The following is a 21,102-nucleotide window of genomic DNA, read 5'->3' on the forward strand; positions in this document are numbered from 1 at the left end:
AATTTATTTGTGCAGAACAAAAAGACTTCTTTCCCCACTGCATAAAATCAGACAAGGAAAAAGCAGGCAAAGCTAAACTCCTGTGCAATTATGAGAGGGTTTTAACCTCTAACTGGGCTTCAATCTTCCAGGCAGGATGACAGAAGTGGAAAGCGCGCTTGCCTGCTCTGCAAATGAATTCGCTATCATTGGATTAAATCAATCAAACAGGAGCTAATTATTTTAAAATAATATGGACAGCAGGGTCCTACCTTTATTTACATACAAATACAAAATCCACGTTTATATACAAAACCCAGGCAAAACGCTCCAGCGGAACTTTAATTAGTGGTTATCTCTAGGGGCTGGGAATCTAATTTGGCACAATTTAATTTCTTTCTAAGTTCGTACCTTTCAAGGTTTCTGCCTGGTAATCACAAAAGCAGAGAAAGGAAAGCCTTTTACTGAGCAATGCCTGTAGAAGCCCTGCTTAGGAGTTCCAAGATGCTCTGTGTATCTCAGGTTAAGCACACCTAAATAATTTAGCACTGCATTAAGGCTCAGAAACGTAGTACCGTTGTGTGCTTCTCTGCCAAAAGGCAGCTATTTTTATGACAGAAAACACAGCAGCTGTTTTCACAGGTGCAGGGCAGCAGTACATGGGAAGTTAGTCCCAGCAGAGAAGGATATGGTGTCTCTTTAAAACTGGAGGAGGAAGAGGCAGAAAATGGTGAGCCCCAGTTAAAATCTGCAAGAGAGAAGGAGGAAGCCCTGGTTCGGAGAAAAACGGGCTCCAGATGGCTGGGCTACATTTGCCCTGTGAAAATCAAAAGCCTGGGTCCCAGCCGCCGAGAGACACGGGCTCTGGTCTTGCTTTAACAGCCAGGGGGACTTTTGGCTTGTCACAAAAATTGGAATTTGGATCTGCAAGATACGCTAGCAATCACCCTTAATTGACAAAGGAGGAAACCAAAGCTGGAGAGGGTAATTTACTCAAGGTCATTAAGGTCAGTGTTCTTGTCAATAAAATTAGGATATTACTCACATACTTCTTACTGCTTTTGTTGCACACATACGCACACACGTGCGCACACACAGAGCCAATGTATGGAAACATCCCCGAGAATATATGTCATCACATTTACTATTCAAATTAGCATCAACTGGTCAAATATTTATTCAGGTAGTAATTTACTCAACATTTCTATCTTGACATCCCCCAGTACAACTTAATACAATGCCCCAATCCCCACAGGACAGGACAACACTCTCGCTCTCGCTCTCTCTTCCTTAAGAATAGTGAGATGTGACCAACACAGCCTGGAATCTTAAATTACTGATCATGGTGATCTCTCATTTGGCCAACAATTTTTTCCCCTCCCCAGACAGGATCTCACTCCGTGGCCCAGGTTGGAGTGCACTGGTACAATCACGGCTCACTGCAGCCTCAACCTCTTGGGCTCAAGCCATCCTCCCGCCTCAGCCTCCCGAGTAGCTGGGACTACAGGCGTGCACTACTGTGACTGGCTACTTTATTTATTTATTTGTAGAGACAGGGTCTCCCTATGTTGCTCAGGCTGGTCTCAAATTCTGGGCTCAAGCAATCCTCCCACCTTGGCCTCCCAAAGTGCTGGGATTACAGGTGTGAGCCACCACACTCAGCTGCCAACACCACTTTCGATTTTGGGATAAACTGGGTGTACAGTGATCAGAAGCTTACCTACCCCACGTTGCATTTAAAAAAGTATGAATTTAAAAATTCCAAGAATAAACTACCCTACCAAAAACTCTGGCAGTGCCGATAACCACCACATTTCTGAGAGTGATATGTCTTGGTCCTTCTGGTCTCATAGAATGTATAGTCCTGAGAAGAAAAAAACCTGGACTCGTGGTAAAATATTTGAATAATTAACTGCTTTGCTCATGGGTGTAACTGGCAAGTCATTTTCTTTACTACACTATTAAAGGCTGCACTTTCATTTTACACACAGTCCAGCGGTTCAACTCCAACCTCCGGGACTAATTGAGTCGTACACAGGAAGGTCATTGAAGAGGTTCTGCGGAGACGCAGTCAGCCCGTATGCACTTCACCACCCGGCTCCCAGCTCAGGTGCAGACCGACGGCGACCGCTTGCTCCACTTTGCTCTGTGACAGTAGACCAGATAAGGCATGTCGCAGATACATGCTGAAAGCAGGGTTGCCTGTACACAAAATTGCACTCACGCTGTGATAACACGCAAACGGTCACACGCTGGAAGAGCCTTCCTCAACCAACAATAGACTAACTGGCCAGAGGTGGGGAAAGCTTCTCAGAGTCCCACTATCTTCTTTGTTTTTATTGCTCCTATTTACTTATGTGATACCTTTTTAGTAGAATGACTAGCTTTCTAAACAGAATCTGTGATGACAGGCCCACATTTCTTCCCCAACCCCCACCTCCAAAGCCACTCCATTCAAAGAACTGCTGGCGAGGTGCTGGGGAGAGCCAATCTGTCGTAGAGGGGAGGCGTTCCTACTCCTCCAGATCCTTCTGCAGACAGGAGGGTGTCTGCATTTGGTAGAGTCCAAGAGTGCGGTGAGGACACAGTGGCAAAGTAATAATGTCATTCCTTGGGCAGCGCCGGGCTGGTAGAGACATGTGAGGAAGTAACGTGTCCTGTGGGGATTTCAGGGTAATTTAATCAGCAGCACTTCAGCACAGCAGAAGGCAAAGGCAGGGAAATAATGAAGTCAGCACTCAGTTACCAGGAGCTCCTCTGTCCAACCTAAGCGGGAGATGTGACCCCAGAGCAGGGCAGCTCACACTTCCAGCCAGGTAATTCTGTGTCGTGGGGGCTGTCCCGGGCACTGCACGATGTTGGGCACCATCCCTGGCCTCCCTCCACCAGTGCCCACAGTACTGCCCTCCTCCCCAGCTGTGATAAAAATGTCTCCAGACATTGCCAAGTGTTCCCTGGGGAGCAAAATAGCGCCCGGTTGAGCCCCACTGCCCTAGGTGAACTGGAAAAGTTGGTTTGTGAATATGTGAGCTTACTTGTTTCTAACAAGGGCTGAAAAACAAGAGATGGGGACAAAGGCTGCTTTCATTTAAAAATGTACTGTTGTAATCAGTGAGAAAAAGAAACAACATTGGCTAAGTCACGAATAGGCTTTTCACCATATGTACATGGTAAATGGCCAATCAAAACAAGGAATGGGGCTCATTTTACTAGAAATTAAATACATTCAAACAAGAACATTGAGATCCATTAGCAAAATGTTTAAAATTATCATCACAGGGTTATCAGGGGTATGACAAAAATGGACACTCCCATACACACTAGGTGAATATATTGGTGAAAATAGTTCAGATAAACACACAATCATGTATGTAAAAGTATTTATCATCAATGCATTATTTGTAGTAGCAAAAACAACAAGCAGCCTTAGAAACGAGTTAATGTCCTCAGCAGGGAATTAATATTATTGTATATCCATGAAATTGACACCACGTGGCCACGCAAATGCATCACATAGGCCTCTGTGTAACATAGGATATTCATTTGAGAATTGTTTTTCAAGAGGACAAAGTGCTTTCATTTTTGCCTAGAAAATGCGGGAAGACAAAAATGGGTGGTGCGTATCCCTAGGTTGTGGGATTTTAGGTTATCCCAAGTTTCATCCTTACGTGCTTCTGAATTATCTGAAATATCGTATCTTTAGCATGAGTTCTTTCAAAAAATAGTAATAATGGTAACAAGAGCGCTGTAATTCCTACCCGAACCCCGGAGCCCACCCAGCCCATCCGAGCCGACCCCTGACTGTCCCTGCCATTGCTCCCCACTGAGCAGCAGACATTGACTTCTTGCCAAGCCTCAGGCCTTGCTCACATCGACACTTCACAGCGACCCTGAGAGACAGATGCTATGACCCCATTTCACAGATGAAGGGCCTGAGACACAGAGGAGGAAGACTGTCTCAGGCCATGCCACTAGTAAGAAGTAGTAGTTCCCAACTCCAGAGTCCCAAAAGAATTCTGTCCTACCTGTGAAAAGTACATCCAGTAAGCAGTACCTCGCTACGTTTACAATGTTTTTTTTTTTTTTGGAGACGGAGTCTCGTTCTGTCGCCCAGGCTGGAGTGCAGTGGCCGGATCTCAGCTCACTGCAAGCTCCGCCTCCCGGGTTTACGCCATTCTCCTGCCTCAGCCTCCCGAGTAGCTGGGACTACAGGCGCCCACCACCTCGCCCGGCTAGTTTTTTGTATTTTTTTTTATTAGAGACGGGGGTTTCACCCTGTTTGCCAGGATGGTCTCGATCTCCTGACCTCGTGATTCGCCCGTCTCAGCCTCCCAAAGTGCTGGGATTACAGGCTTGAGCCACCGCGCCCGGCCCTACGTTTACAATTTATCTGCAGATCCCAAGGATGGGAAAAGCTGCACTCAGCAACTTGCAAATTGTGCAACTGTTCCCCACGATTTCCTTGGGGCCACCGCCGGCTGAGGCATCTCCAGGAGGCCCCAGTTGGGCTTGGGGACATGCTGAGAGGTGACAGCACTGCTCTCAAGTCCTATCTTCTGCTTCTGCAAAAGCTGTGGAGCTCACCCATCAATAGCAGATCCAGGCGGGCGCACGGGCTCACATCTGTAATCCCAGCACTTTGGGAGGCTGAGGCGGGCAGATCATCTGAAGTCAGGAGTCTGTGACCAGCCTGGCTAACATGGTGAAACCCCGTCTACTAAAAATACAAAAACTTAGCTGGGTGTGGTGGTGCATGTCTGCGATCCCAGCTACTCAGGAGGGTGAGGCAGGAGAATTGCTTGAACCCAGGAGGCGGAGGTTGCAGTAAGCCGAGATCGTGCCATTGCACTCCAGCCTGAGCAACAGAACGAGACTCCATCTCAAAACAAACAAACAAACAAAAAAAAAAAAAACAGCTCTAGCAACGCCAGGTCCCAGGCCCTGCGGAAGGTGTTTCCCTCCCTCCTTTGTCCTTGCCTGTCTCAGAGCCCTTTTCAGAGTCTCTTGTATGTTTCTTTCCCTGTTAGGACCAATCTTTACAACTTCAGCAAGCGCAGCAAATAAGATGCAGAACTGGGGGAGACGCGCTGTATGACTCAATTCCCTTGAGCCTAAAACACTCACTTATTAATAACATTTTTTTCTTTTTTTTTGAGACAAAGTCTCATGACTACAGGTGCATACCCCCACACCGGCTAATTTTTGTATTTTTAGTAGAGATGGGATTTCACCGTATCAGTCAGGCTGGTCTGAACTCCTGCCACCCGCCTTGGCCTCCCAAAGTGCTGGGATTTACAGGTGTGAGCCATCGCGCCCCACTGATAAAATTTTTTCTGAAGATGTTTTCATCCCTTTTGTGATCTTCTAAACTCCCAACGTGTATCACACACTTTGTTGGGCTCTAGGCAAACAAAACTTAGACAAAGTCCCTGATTCTAGAAACCCCAGGTCGAGGGAACCACAAACAAACCAGAGTGGAGGGCAGGCAGGGGTCCTAGGCTGGGAGCTGGGAGCCTGGAGCACGTGCCAGGTGCTCTGCAGCCCGGCTTCATTATGGAGGCTCAAGCACTGTGAATTTCCAAAAACAGTGAGCACACCCCTAGCTGACTGAAGTACAAAAAACATATCCCACAGCCAAATGAAAATGACCTTTGGATCCTCCACCTAATTTGGGTGTTTAGGCCGCCTCGCCCCTCTTTTGGCCTGGACAATTGAAATACATCTGCTCTCAGGGGAGACGCCTACCGTGTCAGGGCTGGAGCTGGCAAGAGACTGAGAAGAGGACTAGATCTAGAGTCAGAGATGAAGTTCTTGTTTGGCATCTGTCACTAAATCTCAGTGGGGACCCAGGAAGTCACTTCACCTCTCATATTTCCTCATCCACAAAGTGGAAATACAAGCAAGCTTAAGTCTCCATCGTAAGGTTGGAGTTCCTGTTTGTGAAAGCACTGGAAATGTAAAATGCGCTCTTCAAGTACAAAGTCAGAGAGGATCCGTAAATAGGCAACAGACTGCCCTTTGGTATAAACTGTTCACATTAAATCTACGTTATGTTGCTCAAGAGTTAAAATAAGCTCAAAGGAGAGGCTGACACCAGTGTCAACTGGGGGAAGACCGACACTGAAATTCCAAACTGAGTTACCAAAAACAATAAATGGATGAGACATGCAGACATGCCACGATCCATCACATCAGAGTTCGATGTAGTCCTGCTGCAAACACATGGAATCGGGTAAGTCCAATGCCAACGGAATAGATTTCTTAGGATCTAATGTTTTTAAAATTGCCTGACCAGCTTACCCTCTAGGAAAATTTACTTAAGGGAGGCAAGTAACTTTGGGAGATGAGTATAAGAGGTAGCAGGAGGAAATTAAGGAAAATCACCACTACATACTGCAGGAATGTACTGGAAGGCAAACATGGCCCAAAGAAAAAGCTCCACTGAAAAAAACGTTGACTACTGACCACAGAATTAGCACCTTGCTCCCAGGTCAATAATATGAACCAAAAAAATTACAAAGACCTTGCTCAATCCTGAGGTTCGTGAAGGAATATAGGAGAGTTGTGTGTTCATGTGACTCCTGAAACCAAAGAGCAGTACTATTCGAAGGGCATATCTTCATCTTAGGATCACATATTCTAGACCTCGAGCCGGAGAGTCTGCGTTACAGTAGGAAAAATGGGGCGTGTTTCATGCCTGGATTCAGGACACACCAGCAACCTACATGTGTAGCATTCTCTAAGTCATAATGACCATTCTCATCTCCCACTGAGGGCAGGTGTAAGACTCTTCTCTTGCAGTGCTCTGAGAGAAAGTTGGGCTTCTTCTTCTTCTTTATAAATCATAGGGAAACCAAACATTTGTACCTGTTACATCCCCAAAGCTGAAGTCAATAAAGAATAAACACAAACAGCAAGCTGCGAGGTGCGTGTTTAGGAACTGCCTCAACATTGGGTTTCTATTGACAGAATAGGGGAGGAGGTTGCCTCTGACCTTCCTGAGGCTCCCACTGAACCCTGGCTGAGTAGCCCACAGTTAATTTTAAGTGGCAAAAGAAATGAGAACAAATTCCTCCAGGAAGAGAAATTAGATTTCTGCTAAAACAGTGCTCTCCATAGGGTATATGAGCACATTCAACTGCCACTGGAAAAGAACCTGAGGGCAGGCACACAGCGCCCACTGCTAGAAATCCTGCAGTTAGATTAGAATGGAAGAGCGTCTGAGTTTTCAGATCATTTTACACGTCAGGATATGGCTAACAGGTCATGTTCAGGGCCTATGCTCGATACTGTCGAAATACAAACAAAAATAACTGCCTAGAGAGAATATCCACGTCCTAAAAGAGAAAATGTTTTACCTGGGAGGAAGAATGATTTAACTCCTGAAACTCGAGAACACAGAACAACAACAAAAATAATTTCCTTGAACATATTCAACTAGAATGGCAAGGCATTTTCCTACATAAAACATTAGAATTTTCCCATTACTCTAAAGGAATCCAATAAATAATTTTACAGTGAAAGGGCCTGGATCAAAACGGGAAGTGACACCGGCCCCCGACAAACACAAGTCACAGGTTCCTGTGCAGGTCCCAGGGCTGAGTCATCCAAGAACTCCAGCAAAACCGCGAGCCGGGCCTCCAGTTTCATCTTTCCCGAATGGGACTGGCTGGAGGGTCCAAGCTGCTTTACAGAAGAGTTCCATCTGGTAAGCCTGGGTGGTGAGCGAAGCCAACGATGACAACACAAGAAGTGGTCAAAGCCAAGGTTTCCTCACGCTGCCTTTGTCTTCTTCCCGCAGCCTGGCCCGATGGCTGAAGCTGGGCCCCAGGAGGCGAGTTCTTCGGCGGAGCCTCCTCACCCAGGCTGGAGCAAGTCCGCTGCGCCCGTCATGCCGGGAAGAGCTCGGGCGGGCTTTCTCCATAGCAATACTTTGCTATGGGGTCCCGGTAGGTGTTCTCATGCTGCACGCTCTGTTGGCAAAAGGAAGATAAGAGCGCGGTGAGAGTGAGCACAGCCTCACACACCTCCCTCTAGGAAGAGTGAGAGTGGATCGGGACTGTCAGACTCTCCCTGCAGGAGGCTGGCCGAGTCCATCTCCAAATGTCACTAAAGGCTCCAAGGCACTTTCTGGAACAAAGAAGAACGCTCAACCCAGAATGCCAATGCAGAGCATGAACACGGACATAACATCACTGTGGGACTGTTTCTTTTTGTGTACACCAGTGGGTAACTTCACCGTGACCTGGTGACTCAAGACAACTACTTTTTCTCCAATTACTCGGAAAAGTCTAAGATCCGATGGGCGTTCTGCACCTGATCCTGTGCTTCATTCAGTTCCCGGTAAGGCACGCTGCGGAGACGCTAAGGAGATGCACTTTAAATCGCTTTCATAAAGTTTATGTACCTAAAAATTTGGTGCATGAGCCAATTCCTACAATACCATGCAAGCCTCATTTGGCTAAGCAAATTGGAAGTGTGATTTAAAGCAGACAATCATTCCTGATGGCTAATTTTTCAGCAATTTGTTTTCATACAAGCAACTTGAGTTTTTGGCTAGTCTAGAATTCATTAATTAGTCCAAGACCAATGCTAAGCAACAAACTTGTAAATATTCGTCCAATTTAACAGACATATAGCCAAATCTTCTCTTTCTTGGGATACTTTTATCAAAACAAATCAAATGGCAATTGGGAAATCTTCTTATGGTAAAAAGACCAAGTCCGAAAGTATAGTAGCTTCAATGAAGACTGGAAATAATTCCTGGGTTTTATCAGTGAAGGAAAGAAAATACTTCGCCTCTTCTAGCGTTTCTCAGAATGAGAGAGAATCTGAATCAAAATGAGTCATGTGTTCAGCCTTCCTCCTCATTTCCTTTAAAGCTCATTCAAGTGGAAAGCTCTTCAAGCAAAACAAGACCATCAGGAATTTCTTAATGTTTTCAAATGCTCATTATAATCCCTGAAACATTTACCCAATGATACTGAATGCTCGCAGAACAAACCAGAGACATGAGAAGGGGCATAAAATCAAAAGGTGGACTACAGAAATCTGGCAAAGGGTACAAGAGCTTTGGAGAATGACAAATGAGTCCATTATCTCAGACGAAGCCAGTAAAATCTTAGAGACACCATGAATAGAAGCCAGAAGAAGTGTGCTTGTATAATAAACATGTCTGGTGATTTTACAAAGAGAGCTACGACAACTGCCCAACCACAATAGCTGAGAGCCGAGGAGACAGTGATGAAAAGGCAAAAGACTTTCAGACGCTTTCGGCAGCAGGTGCAATTATATTTAACGCCCAAAGAGCGAAGCATTTAATGACAGCACGCTAATATGTATTGAGAGCCTGACAGCCTACAGATTTATTCATGTATTTTTAAACACTCACCTGCCTCATCCCCTTGAATCCTAAAATAAACAACGACTCCATCCCAGAACAAATTGCTACTTACTCTAAACAAGTGGTTACTGGAAAACCTTAGTCGTATTTCAAAGACAGGGAGGAGGACCTTCTCTTAGGAGCTGGAATATTAGGACTCCACCAGACTTAAAAATAATTTTAAGCTTCCACTTAAGGAGCAAATGTACCAACCACATAGAAGAGATGCAAGTTAATTAGACCTTGATTTAATAAAAATGCTTCACCTCCCCTAACTTGTATACATCTCACATTGACATTTTAAATACTATCATCACACCAAACAAAGCGTGACATAGCTTCATTTGAGTCTCTTCTCTTCTCCATTACCACCCCACCAAAAGGATCTCAGTGTGCATTTTCTAGTTTCCTTCTAACCCATCAGCTGCCATCCCACAGCTAGAGACATCACAGCTTCTGACCTGGGATGAGGTCCTGCATTTGGCCAGGCACAACTCAAAGTGATCTTCGACTGCCATGAAGAGGTTCTGGAATGCCACAGCTGCCCGGTTGAGGAAGCGCTCCAGGAGAAGTTGCTATGGAAACAAAAGTTAGTGCCTGTAATAAATTACCTAAGCCAGCAGAAGGTGACCTTGGCTATCTCTCCTAAACTAAGAGAATGCTGATACAGGGACTAGGGGGAAAGAAAAGGAGAAAAGAAGGGAGGGGAAGGGACACACGCGTGCATACACGTGCATGCCAAAGCACCCTGGGTATCTTATTCATTAGATATGTGATTAGCAATACAATGGTCCATTCTGCAAAAGAACCATTCAAGCAACTGGGAACCACCTCCTTTCACGTTAGATAAAAGCTATTGTGCAGCAATTTCTGACATCTACAAAGTTCCTCAGTTTTATTTTCAGAAGAACCTCACATGAAGAGCCTAATGCTCATCATAAAACAAAGGCCAAAAGAAAAAAGGAGTCACAGAACCAGGAGCGACTCCCCATACCTTGTTGGGCTGCAGGCAGCAGGAGACACAGTACTCATAGGCGCTGCAGCAGCCGTTGGGCCAGCAGCCATCACAGCAGTACTGCTTCGTGCTAGGGACGTTGACGTTACAGCAGCCATTTACCAGCAAATCCTTCCTCTCACAAACGTAGCCTGAAAGTCAGAGACCAACCTTAGCATAAAACCAGCAGCCTTGCCACCTCCCTACCAGGGATGACCATGAAGCAGCAGTGAAAGTACACAGAGACAGAAGCTGGAGTCTGGGGCATCAGCGTAAGCACCGAAGAGCTGGAAACTGGACATAATGAGAGTCAGACTTGCTTTCCCCATACAGTCATTGACAGGAAGCAGGCAGTCCCGTTATCGCCAGGCTACACGTCGGAACCTACCTACACCTACTGTTTAGTCTGCTGGCACATGTTTGATTTCATCACCAGGTCAAGCTATAGCTACGTTCTCCTGTTCTAACCTATGCAAGCCAACATCTCATCTGTGCCTGAAGAAAAATGTCCTTCTTTTCTGAACAAAAAGTTTAAAACAGAAAAAAAACCAAGGCACTGATTCACAAAAGTGAGATCCTTCTAGATTGAACAAACAAAGCACTCTTTACAAATATCTTTCAGACGCTCGCTGCTTACTGAGTTATTTGGAGGATTATAAAAATAGAAATATTCACATCTAACTCTTACAAACTGATGTGTACGTGTACACGCCAGGGACTCAATCACCCCTCGGCCTTCGGGAATGCAGTTGTCTAATACTCAAGAAAGAAAAAAACCTCCTAATCCCCCCCCTGCAACTTTTTATAAATCCCATCATCTATATACACATGCCCCCTCCAACCCAGCCCATTCATGCCCAACTTTAGAGAAAAAAAAATCTCCTTACAAAAGCTAATGTATTGTTCAGAGCTGCTAAACAGACATTTCTCTACATCCTTCTGGGAATGGGACAGAAAAATGTATGGATAAGTCCATAAGGGCCACCAATGGCCCTGAGGAAACTCCCAGGTGCACACATGAGCTCCCAGGTGCACGTTCAGGCCCACAGGTGCAGAGCAGCTGCTCCCACATCGCTGCATTCAAAACGCCCAGCTTCTTCATCCTCAGACAGGGAGGCTTGCTGAAGTATATATAAGGTTGTTTTCAGAAACTACTTTAGAAAACAAAGTCTGTTCAAAAGCAGGAGGCACCAGTAGAACAATGGTAATGAAGAAACTAAACGGGCCCTCACTTAAGACTTGAGCAAATGAGGCCTATAGAGAACCAGGTTCCGGATACTTGGGAATCGGTGCCTTTTGTTGTAGTTGTTGTTTATGCTATTCTGTCTTCTAAATTAAGAGAGGATGATTCTAATGCTATAGTAAATGTTTCTTGGGATTCTTCCTAATTTTACTCATTTTCTTTACAGGGACTAGAAACCAACACAAAATGTAAATAAGTTAGTTAGCATTTTCCTCAAAATTCTACTCAAAATAATAAACATACAGCAACTCTATATAATGTGACTTAAACTCTGCCAGTTGAAAATCTCTTTCTGCCCTTTACTTTTCATCTTGTAAGTGTCAGCATCTCAGGCATCCTTTTTCTCCCCTCACTGCCAACTTACAGTATTCAGCCTTGAAATGCAGCTCTTTCTAGCTTGGTGAAAGCAAGCTCATCAAGAATTATCATCTTGCATCAGACATCTACTCACTCAAATGTTATCTCTAACAAGGAGTCCTGTAAGATCACAACCTCATACTGTGTTGCTATTGCCTTGAAAATTAACTTCCAGCCTATGAAAAGTTTGTAAATGCAAATGATCTTATTTAATAATGTGTTACCCTGGCAATATTCACAGCAGCATCTGTTTGCTAAGAGGCATAAGTTCTTACGTGCTTTCTTTACTAAACTACTTACTTCACCCATATTCATGGAGAAAAATAAAACCTGTAGCTCTTGGATTTTTATTGATTGATTGATTCCTTCATTTATGGACTCAAGGAGTCCAAGAGTCTGTCTCACCTAAATTAATCAAAAGAATATTCTTTCACTAGCTAAGATAAAAGATGACAAACTGTGCTCACAACCCAGTGCTAAAACATTAGAGTGAGCGTGTAAGATTTCATGTGTTCTCACTGAATGTCACACATCCTGTAAGAAGCTCTGAACTCCAAGTCAATGTCTGCCTACTGACTATGTCATCTTGTGGAAGTCACTTCCTTTTGCTAAACTTCACTCTGCTTATTAAAAAACAAAACCCACATTATTTTCAGTATGATTTGCTTTTTCAATGTGATCTTAAAAACATGGCTTGTCACTGGCATCACTGCTGAGTTGGGAATGCATTCTGGTACAAAACACTCTAACCTGAGGTGGGCAGTTTTCTTCCAGCTCCTTTCTTTATTTTCAAATAATCTCATCTCTGGTTTGGAGACTTTCAGATCTTTTTAAAGTGTTCTTATTTTGCAAAGGAATGCAACCCCCGCTTTTTTAAGCAATAATGCACTGTGTTTTTTTCTTAATTTTTTTTTTAGACATGGCCTCACTCTGTCACCCAGGCTGCAGTGCCGTGGTGTAATCACAGCTCACTGCAGCCTTGACCTCCCCAGGCTCAGATGATCTTCCCACCTCAGCCACCCGAGTAGCTGGGACTTGGGAGGCTGAGGTGTGCCATTTGCAGTGTGCCACCACGTCCAGCTAATTTTTTATTTTTTATAGAGACAGTTTTGTTATGCTGCCCTTGCTGGTCTTGAACCTCCTGGGCTTGAGTGCTCCTCCTGTCTTGGCCTCCCAAAGTGCTGGGATTACAGGTGTGAGCCACCACACCGGCCTGTGGCTTTCATTTTCTTTTTTTTTTTTTGGAAACGGAGTCTAGCTCTGTCGCCCAGGCTGGAGTGCAGTGGCGCGATCTCAGCTCACTGCAAGCTCCGCCTCCCGGGTTCACGCCATTCTCCTGCCTCAGCCTCCCGAGTAGCTGGGACTACAGGCGCCCGCCATCTCGCCCGGCTAGTTTTTGTATTTTTTTATTAGTAGAGACGGGGTTTCATCGTGTAGCTCAGGATGGTCTCGATCTCCTGACCTCGTGATCCACCCGTCTCGGCCTCCCAAAGTGCTGGGATTACAGGCTTGAGCCACCGCGCCCGGCCGGCTTTCATTTTCAAGACAGCAGGTGTCTTCGTTTAGTTCAGATTCATTATGTATATGAAGATTCTAACACGTTACCTATAGCAATTTCTATACTGTCACGTTCATAATCCATTTGTTCTGAGACTTTTTGAAACAGGGCAGAATTTGCTCTTGAAAAAAAAACATGTTATTTGCAAACCACCAGTAGAAAAGAAAATCTGTAAAACAATCAGGGAACTTTACATACTGTTGGATATTTGACATTAGGAGAAATTGTTACTTTTTTTGACGTGATAATGGTATCACGTTTATGGTTTATGAAAGTCTGGCAATGTTGGGCCAGTTCCTTAACCTTTTGGTGCTATGTCTTCGCCTATAATATGAGGATAGTAGTATCCGCCTCATAGGACTGTTGTGAAAATTAAAGGCGATAGCCCAGTGCCCAGCACATAGGAAGGCTCCATGAGTGCATGCTAAGCACTAGCAGGAGTCTCACTGTTTGGGAAGACTCAACAATCTTTAAGTGGGAGGAACTTAGCAGGTGTCTAGTCCACCACCTCGCCCAGGCACAAGTCTTCTGACAGCTTACAAGGAAGTGAGAAAACCTTATCAAATAGATTTACATTCTACTGTTAAGAGTCAAACTTTTTGAATGTGTTTATAATTACTTTGAAATTATCTGGTCAGTGAACAAGTACACTTCTTGAGTGTCAACACAATGTGAATTTTACTCAGGTCACCACAAAGGAAAACTGAGCTCTTATCCTATAGAGTTCACCATCAAGATGAGAAAAAAAGATTGGCAAGATGGGGAAATAGTGAGGCTGGGGAGAGATTGTCAGAAGTGGCCTGGGGACTAATGCATGACATAGTGCTCATGCTGTAAGTTGTAGGCAGAAGGAACTTTTAAGAGTTAGAGTTATCAAAACAAGCTTCTCTGATGCTGAAGGGAACCTTGAATGATGAGCAGGGTATAGAAGACAAAAACCTGGGGAATTTTGCAAATGAGCGAGGAGGGGAAATGTGTTGCAGAGGAATCCCTAGTAAAACAAAAACCCTATGAATGGCCCAACCAGTCTACGCTCCTGCTCGCCTGGAGAGGAAGGGAAGCCAGCCTCACCGAGTTCATCCGTGATGAGGTGCTTCCCTTGAATGGAGTTGCGGCACTGATTGCTCGGACGACTGCTATTGCCCAAGTTAAACTGCACTTTCCACGGGATGGGCTGATTATGGTCATGAACCTGGAGGAGATTCCTATCTCTCACTGCCCTCTCCTCCTGCAAAGAAACCATAAGTGAGAAGGTTAAGTATCCAGTATCCTTTCTTACAATTTCACCAATTTTTCATAGAAGCTACAGTAAGAGGACAGAAATACTATAAAAGGCTTACACTACAGGAATCTGCACTCTCCTGGTACAAGCAAAGCCTGAGCCAAAGACATAAAATAAACCTGTAGGAAAAAGTAATAAGCTAGCGCTATGCTTCAAAACTGGCATACTTACATGCGTGCCTTCTGGATGACATGCACATTATAAATGTGTATAAAAGTGTTCATTTTATGAAAAAATTAGAGAGGAAAAGTTTTGGACTTTTTCTTTCTGATGGCAAGTAATTAAGTAATTTAAAATATTTTTCATATTAAAACAAATACATTGTGGAACAGAACTTAAAATGTGAATGCACTTTTTAAAGAGCAGAAGAAACTTTTGTGACTCTCATCTCAGACATCTAGAGCACAAAGTCCCTTTCATTTGCAGTTACAGGTACTTTGGTGGAAGACGTTTGGGAAAATGTGAATTAGGAGTTTGATTTTAGGAGCAAAATGAAGCATGTCAACTTGCGAATTTCTTCTGTGAAGGACCACTGAGTAGGTAATCCTCTGCCGGACATGCCCGGGTCAGCCAGCCCTCTACCCATATAAGCAATTCGAAGAGTTGCCCTGGAGTCAAGAGTTTAAGATCACCTCTTCTGGCCTTGAAGAAGCTATGTCCAGTAGGAGTCAGCTTTCAAAACTACCTTTTCTATACTGTTATAATATTTTCTATACTGTTTAAAAAAAAAAAAAAAACCTAAGGAGGAAGCTGCGTAACTGCTAGAAAACAAGCCAAGCTTGAGAGAGAGAGCCTCTTCTGAATGCTTCAGTGGATTCCTGGATAACAAAGCAATGATAAGACTCCCTCCCAAAGGCTCTTTAATGTACTTGAAACATTCACTATTCTAACGGAGTTCTGCGGCTTTTACCTTTAAAAATAACCTGTTATGTGTCACTTTTTAAGCAAAAGGGACTAATCTTGAAAATTTGATGAAGAAGCTTATGTACTTAAAAAATGGTAAAGATCTTTATAGTTACTAAAATTTATCTAGGAAAGTAATCTGGGAAGATCTATTGGTATTTTAAAAATATACATCTACATACACTGTGGCCCAGGAAACTCAGGTCTATCCTATGGAAAACACCAATGTATAGGGAAATACAGGGATGTTTACAACATGATCATTGCAATGGTATAAAAAACCTGAAACCTGCCAGGCGTGGTAGCTCATGCCTGTAATCCCAACACTTTGAGAGGCCAAGGCCGGTGGATCACCTAAGGTCAGGAGTTTGAGACCAGCCTGGCCAACATGGTGAAATCCCATCTCTACTAAAAATACAAAAATTAGCCGGGCATGGTGGTAGGAGAATTGCATGAACCCAGAAGGTAAAGGCTGCGGTGAGCCAAGATCACACCATTGCACTCCAGCCTGGGTGACGAGCAAAACTTCGTCTCAAAAACAAACAAACAAACAAAACCCCTGAAACCCCAATAACAGAAATGACTGAATGAACACCGGTATAACAATACTGTTACAACCAAACTTAGATACGACTGATAGCTATTTAACTAGAGTTGCAGTTCTACAACCTGACTTTTGCACATTAGATTAACGAAGGCAGCATAAAAACAAATTCTGATTCCTAAGCCCACCTATGGGCAGGAAAAATCTGTGGAGACCTAGGAATCAGTATTTTTAAAGTATCTAGATGATTTCAATACAAAGACAGGATTGCAGACCAGGGCATGACTATAGTGTATTATTAAGGGAAAAAGCAAGTTGCAGAATAATGTGCCTATCACACATATTATGATACTAATTACGATAATAAGCACATATAGGTTCGTAAGAGCTCAGATAATGGTATGGAAAGATATACAGTAGTCTCCCTTACCCATGGTTTTACTTTCTGAAGTTTAACAGTTACTCACAGTTAACTGTGGTCCAAAAATATTAAATGAAAAACTGCAGAAGTAAACAGTTCCTAAGTTTTAAATTGACCACCGTTCTAAGTAGCATGGTGTAACCTCACGCCATCCCATTCCGTCCCACCCAGGCTGTGCATCATTCCTTCATCCAGCATATCCATGTTAGTCACTTAGTAGTCACTCAGTTACCAGGTCGAAAAACAGTATGGAGAGGGTTTGGTACTAGCCGCAGTTTCAGGCTTCCACTGAGGGTCTCAGAACAGACAAGGGGGAACTACTACACTACAGACTATTAACATGGGAGGGACACATGTGGTTATTACAATTATCTTTAATCATCTTGGGAATATTCTTTTTAATTTAAAATAAAGTGATAACAACATTAAAAACAGGATTATTAACAACAGAAGGAAATTAAGTAAAGATTCTGTAGGAACTTTCTATTATACTTAGAACTTTTCTGTATATCTACAATTATTCAAAAAAATTATTTAAAAAACACGATTACCAACATTAAAGGCAAAAATTGTCCATAATCCCATCAACTTAAATAAATTCTACTTGTTTTTGCATATTAGCTTCTAGCTTTTGACCTCAACATTTATACAAATTAGCATGTTTTGTATTCAGCTCTTCTTGACACTAATTGGATAGTAAAACATTTCCAAGTCCCTACATTATCCTGATAATCACATTTTCAAGCCTATCTAATAATCCATCATGTTGATGTGCCATCATTTAGTAAACACATCTTCTATAGACCAACATTAGGCCCAGGTTTTTGTTAGCACAGATAATATTGCAATAAAATGTGGAGTTTTTAAAACAATTCTCTTGAATAACTTGGAGTAAAACGCTATGTAGTGCCAAATGATTTCCCACATTGTATCTACCATCTGTAATAGTACCAGCATTTAAATAACAGTGTTTACAATTTGACCACAACTCCACCGGTACCGGATTTTCTTCTTTAATTTACCGTCTTTCAAGGTGGCTTTAATTTCTATTCTGCCCCCTCCCTTTTGTTTCTTCGCAAAGAAAGAACTGGTACTAGCAGGACCAGGGCGGGTTATACAAAAACAACATCTGTATTCCTCAGTCACTGCGAGAAGAGGAGCTAAGTGCAGGAGCCTTGGGAGTATGCGACAAATCACTTAGGTGCATGCTGCTTAACTACCTGTAAATTCATACTCTTCTGCTCTACTGGGACCCTATCAGTTAACTGCATCATCAAGCTATGTGCAAACTAAACTGAGCTGCAAATGCTACCCTAGATAAATTAACAGCCATAAAGACTATTAAGAGCTTGGTCAAAGTACAGTAAACTGGATTTTATGACAAGGTTAAAAGTGCTCTTAACATTACTCCCACGCTATCCTGTTGTTCTCTGGAAAGAAAACAAGAGTTCATGGTCAAGTGCATCCCAGAAGGACCCCCGTCACATAATGACATTCCTGGTAAACAGGAAAGCAATTCTCCCAGCACTTCAACGTGTTTTCAAACATGAATACTAAAGACCTTGCCAAAAGGATAGTGAAGGCATGTGGCAGAAATGACTTAGCAGTATTTGCTTTTTTGAAGGCCCAGTCTTGCAAAGGGTGCTGAGGGCACTACTTCACAGGATAGGGGCTTTCTACCTTTCCTGAACTGTTTCACCTATCCTATCAGGCTGTCTCAGTTTTAAGCTTTTCTTCATATTTGTTGTTTTTTATTCGAAATTCATTGAAAGGTATCTAGTTCTTACAGAATGCTAAGGATGCAGAGACGAACGCAGTCCGGTTCCGTATTCGAAGAGCCTCAGAGCTGCTGAGAAAGGGGTACGTCCACACATCAGTGCCAAATCAAGCACTGCAGATGCTGTGACACATGTCCACGTGGGGTGTACTAGTTACAAAGAGAAGAGCAGGAGCCAAAAGTACCTGAGGGCTTTCTTCCTAATTGTAAAGAGCTATAGAAACACACTGTGATTACAAATGTGTTGCTTTGTGTCTGACTTCAGAAGGGGTATATTCCTAACTGTGCTGTGTAATTTTCAGGAGTTATCACAGGTCAAGTGAGATAAATGTCCCACGTAAGCAGTAAAGCACGGAAACATAAGGCACTCTTGTCATTAGGAGAGACTTGCTTATGAACCTCAAAAAAAGAGGGGAGGTGGAGAAAGGCCAGAGGGTACTCCAAATGTCTAGTATTTGGGAAATGGCTAAATGCAGCCTGATAATGGAAATTTTTAGTTATAAAAATCATATTTCCAAACAGCTTTTAAAGATAGGGAAATACTTATATGTTAAGTGAAGAAACGGTATGCCTCAACTATACAAACAAAAAGTATGAAAAATGGCAGGAAGAAAACATGCCCAAATACGAACAGTGGATGCCTTTGGTTAGTGAGATTACGGGTAACTGTTCCCCTCCTCTACCCTGTGCAACATGAGACAAATGCTCTGAAATATATATTTTATATATATATATCTTAGTAATCAGTGAAAAACAAAAAAATCCCAACCAAATTAGCAACTCTCATACTATATGATATATACTTCACTTTAGACAGTATCTAACTTGGCACCAGTTTATACTTAGCTCCTTTAAGGCTGAACATGTTCATGTATTTTCAAGGAGTTATGCAAACAGCCCTGAGACTTTCAGAAAGTCTCATTTGAACACGTATGAGAACATCTGGTTACACAAGAGGAACTCTAAGGACCCTTCCAACTCCCAAGATCAGAACTTGTTTAATCTCAGGTCAAATGCCTCCATAGTTAGGCCCGCTCTGCCACTAGGTCATGTCATCTTGTTTTGTTTCCTTCGTAACATACATCATTATCTGAAATCACTTTGCTTATTTACTATCTCTCCTCCTTACCCCCTAGCGCAATATAGGCTCTTGGAGGGGAGAGACGTCATCTGCTTTGCCCACTCTGTCTCCGCCAACCAGCAGAACAGTGCCTGGCACACAGTTGGTGTTATCTGTTAAATAAATGCACCCAAGAAACCTGGTACCATTCACCATTCCCAACCCTTCCCTCAATGGCATCCCCAACATCATCACTGATTTCTCCTGCCTCCCAACTCTACAATTTAAGTTATCCCCCTAAGCATTAATTAACATGAAAACCAAAGAAAAGAGGAATTCAAAGCAGCAGAGAGGATAACCAACTATTCTCCAGGCAAAAGCTGCTGCATCTGCTCCACGAGTTTCCAGTCTCACTGCAGCGGAGCTAAGGGGCACGAGGAGCTTCACAGTGTTCATAGCCTCTTCTCAATCAATGCTACACACCCTGGACCCGTACATTCCATCTCACCATCTCCATTTTACAGAGAAAGAACCCCAACTCCCTCAAGGCCCATAGCTAGGGAGTGGAAGACCCCCCAAACTGAGGCCAGCTGAGCAGGGGCGGCCAAGTCAGATGCACGCAGCAGCGCCTCTGCCGGAGCACCCAGGACAGCGGGGCTCAGTCTTTGGTCCTGGAACCCTTTCTAATCTTAAAAATTACTGAGGACCTCAATACGTGGGTTTATGTGAGTTATGGCTATTGATGCTTACCATATTGAAAATTAAAACGTAAATCCTTAAAATGTTTTATATTTCTGCAAACTTTTTAATGTCTCCCTTAATGGAAGACAGCTGAATCTCCGAAGCGACCTCTATATTCAATCTGTCACAATATATTGTCTGCGTTGGAGCACACGAAGAAAAACTATTTCACACAGATGTGTAGCTGGGAAAAGGGAGGACTACTTTAATAACTTTCGCAGAAAATTATGGATAATACTCTACCATACTTGACACTAAATACTACACCAGAATTTGACAACTGCAGGTTACTAAAAGTTCACTGCACACAGTGCAGCCAGTTTGGAGAACAGTTGTGCAGTTCCTCAAAAAGTTCAACACAGATTTACCATCTGACCCAGTAATGCCACTCCTAGGAATATACCAAGAGAAATGAAAACACGTCCACACGAAAACGTGTAAAGGAAGGTCTGTAACAGCATTATTCATAATAACTAAAAGGTGGAAACAACCCAAATGTCTCTCAACAAAGAATGAATAAAGAAAATGTGACAGATGCACGCGATGGAATATTATTCGGACATAAAAATGAAGTGCTAATACATGCTAGGACATGGATGAACTTTGAAAACATTATGCTAAATGCAAACGCCAGTCAAAAAAGACCACATATTATAGAATGCCAATTATATGAAATATCTAAAATAGGCAAAAGTATAGAAACAAAGTAGATTACTGAATGCTTAGGACTGAGGGGTAGGGGGAAGATGATGATGAAAATGTTTTAAAACTACTGGTTTGTGAATATACTACTTTTTTTTTTTTTTTTTTTTTTTGAGACAGAGTCTTGCTCTGTCACCCAGGCTGGAGTGCAGTGGTGGA

At 43.1% G+C, this 21,102-nt stretch overlaps 1 protein-coding gene across 1 annotated transcript; it reads right to left on the bottom strand.

The window, feature by feature from the left end:
* Positions 1-5,851: 5,851 nt before the first annotated feature.
* Positions 5,852-14,756, bottom strand: LOC105502325 (chromosome unknown open reading frame, human C12orf49). The gene is made up of 4 exons (XM_011928735.1): positions 14,585-14,756; positions 10,356-10,507; positions 9,823-9,936; positions 5,852-7,952 (listed from the first exon to the last, which is right to left on the bottom strand). The coding sequence occupies exons 1-4, from the start codon at positions 14,754-14,756 to the stop codon at positions 7,869-7,871; spliced, it is 522 nt and encodes a 173-aa protein (XP_011784125.1). The 3' UTR covers positions 5,852-7,868.
* Positions 14,757-21,102: the final 6,346 nt, after the last annotated feature.

This window comes from Colobus angolensis, unplaced genomic scaffold, assembly GCF_000951035.1.
Source record: "Colobus angolensis palliatus isolate OR3802 unplaced genomic scaffold, Cang.pa_1.0 Scaffold79, whole genome shotgun sequence".
NCBI lineage: Eukaryota > Metazoa > Chordata > Mammalia > Primates > Cercopithecidae > Colobus > Colobus angolensis.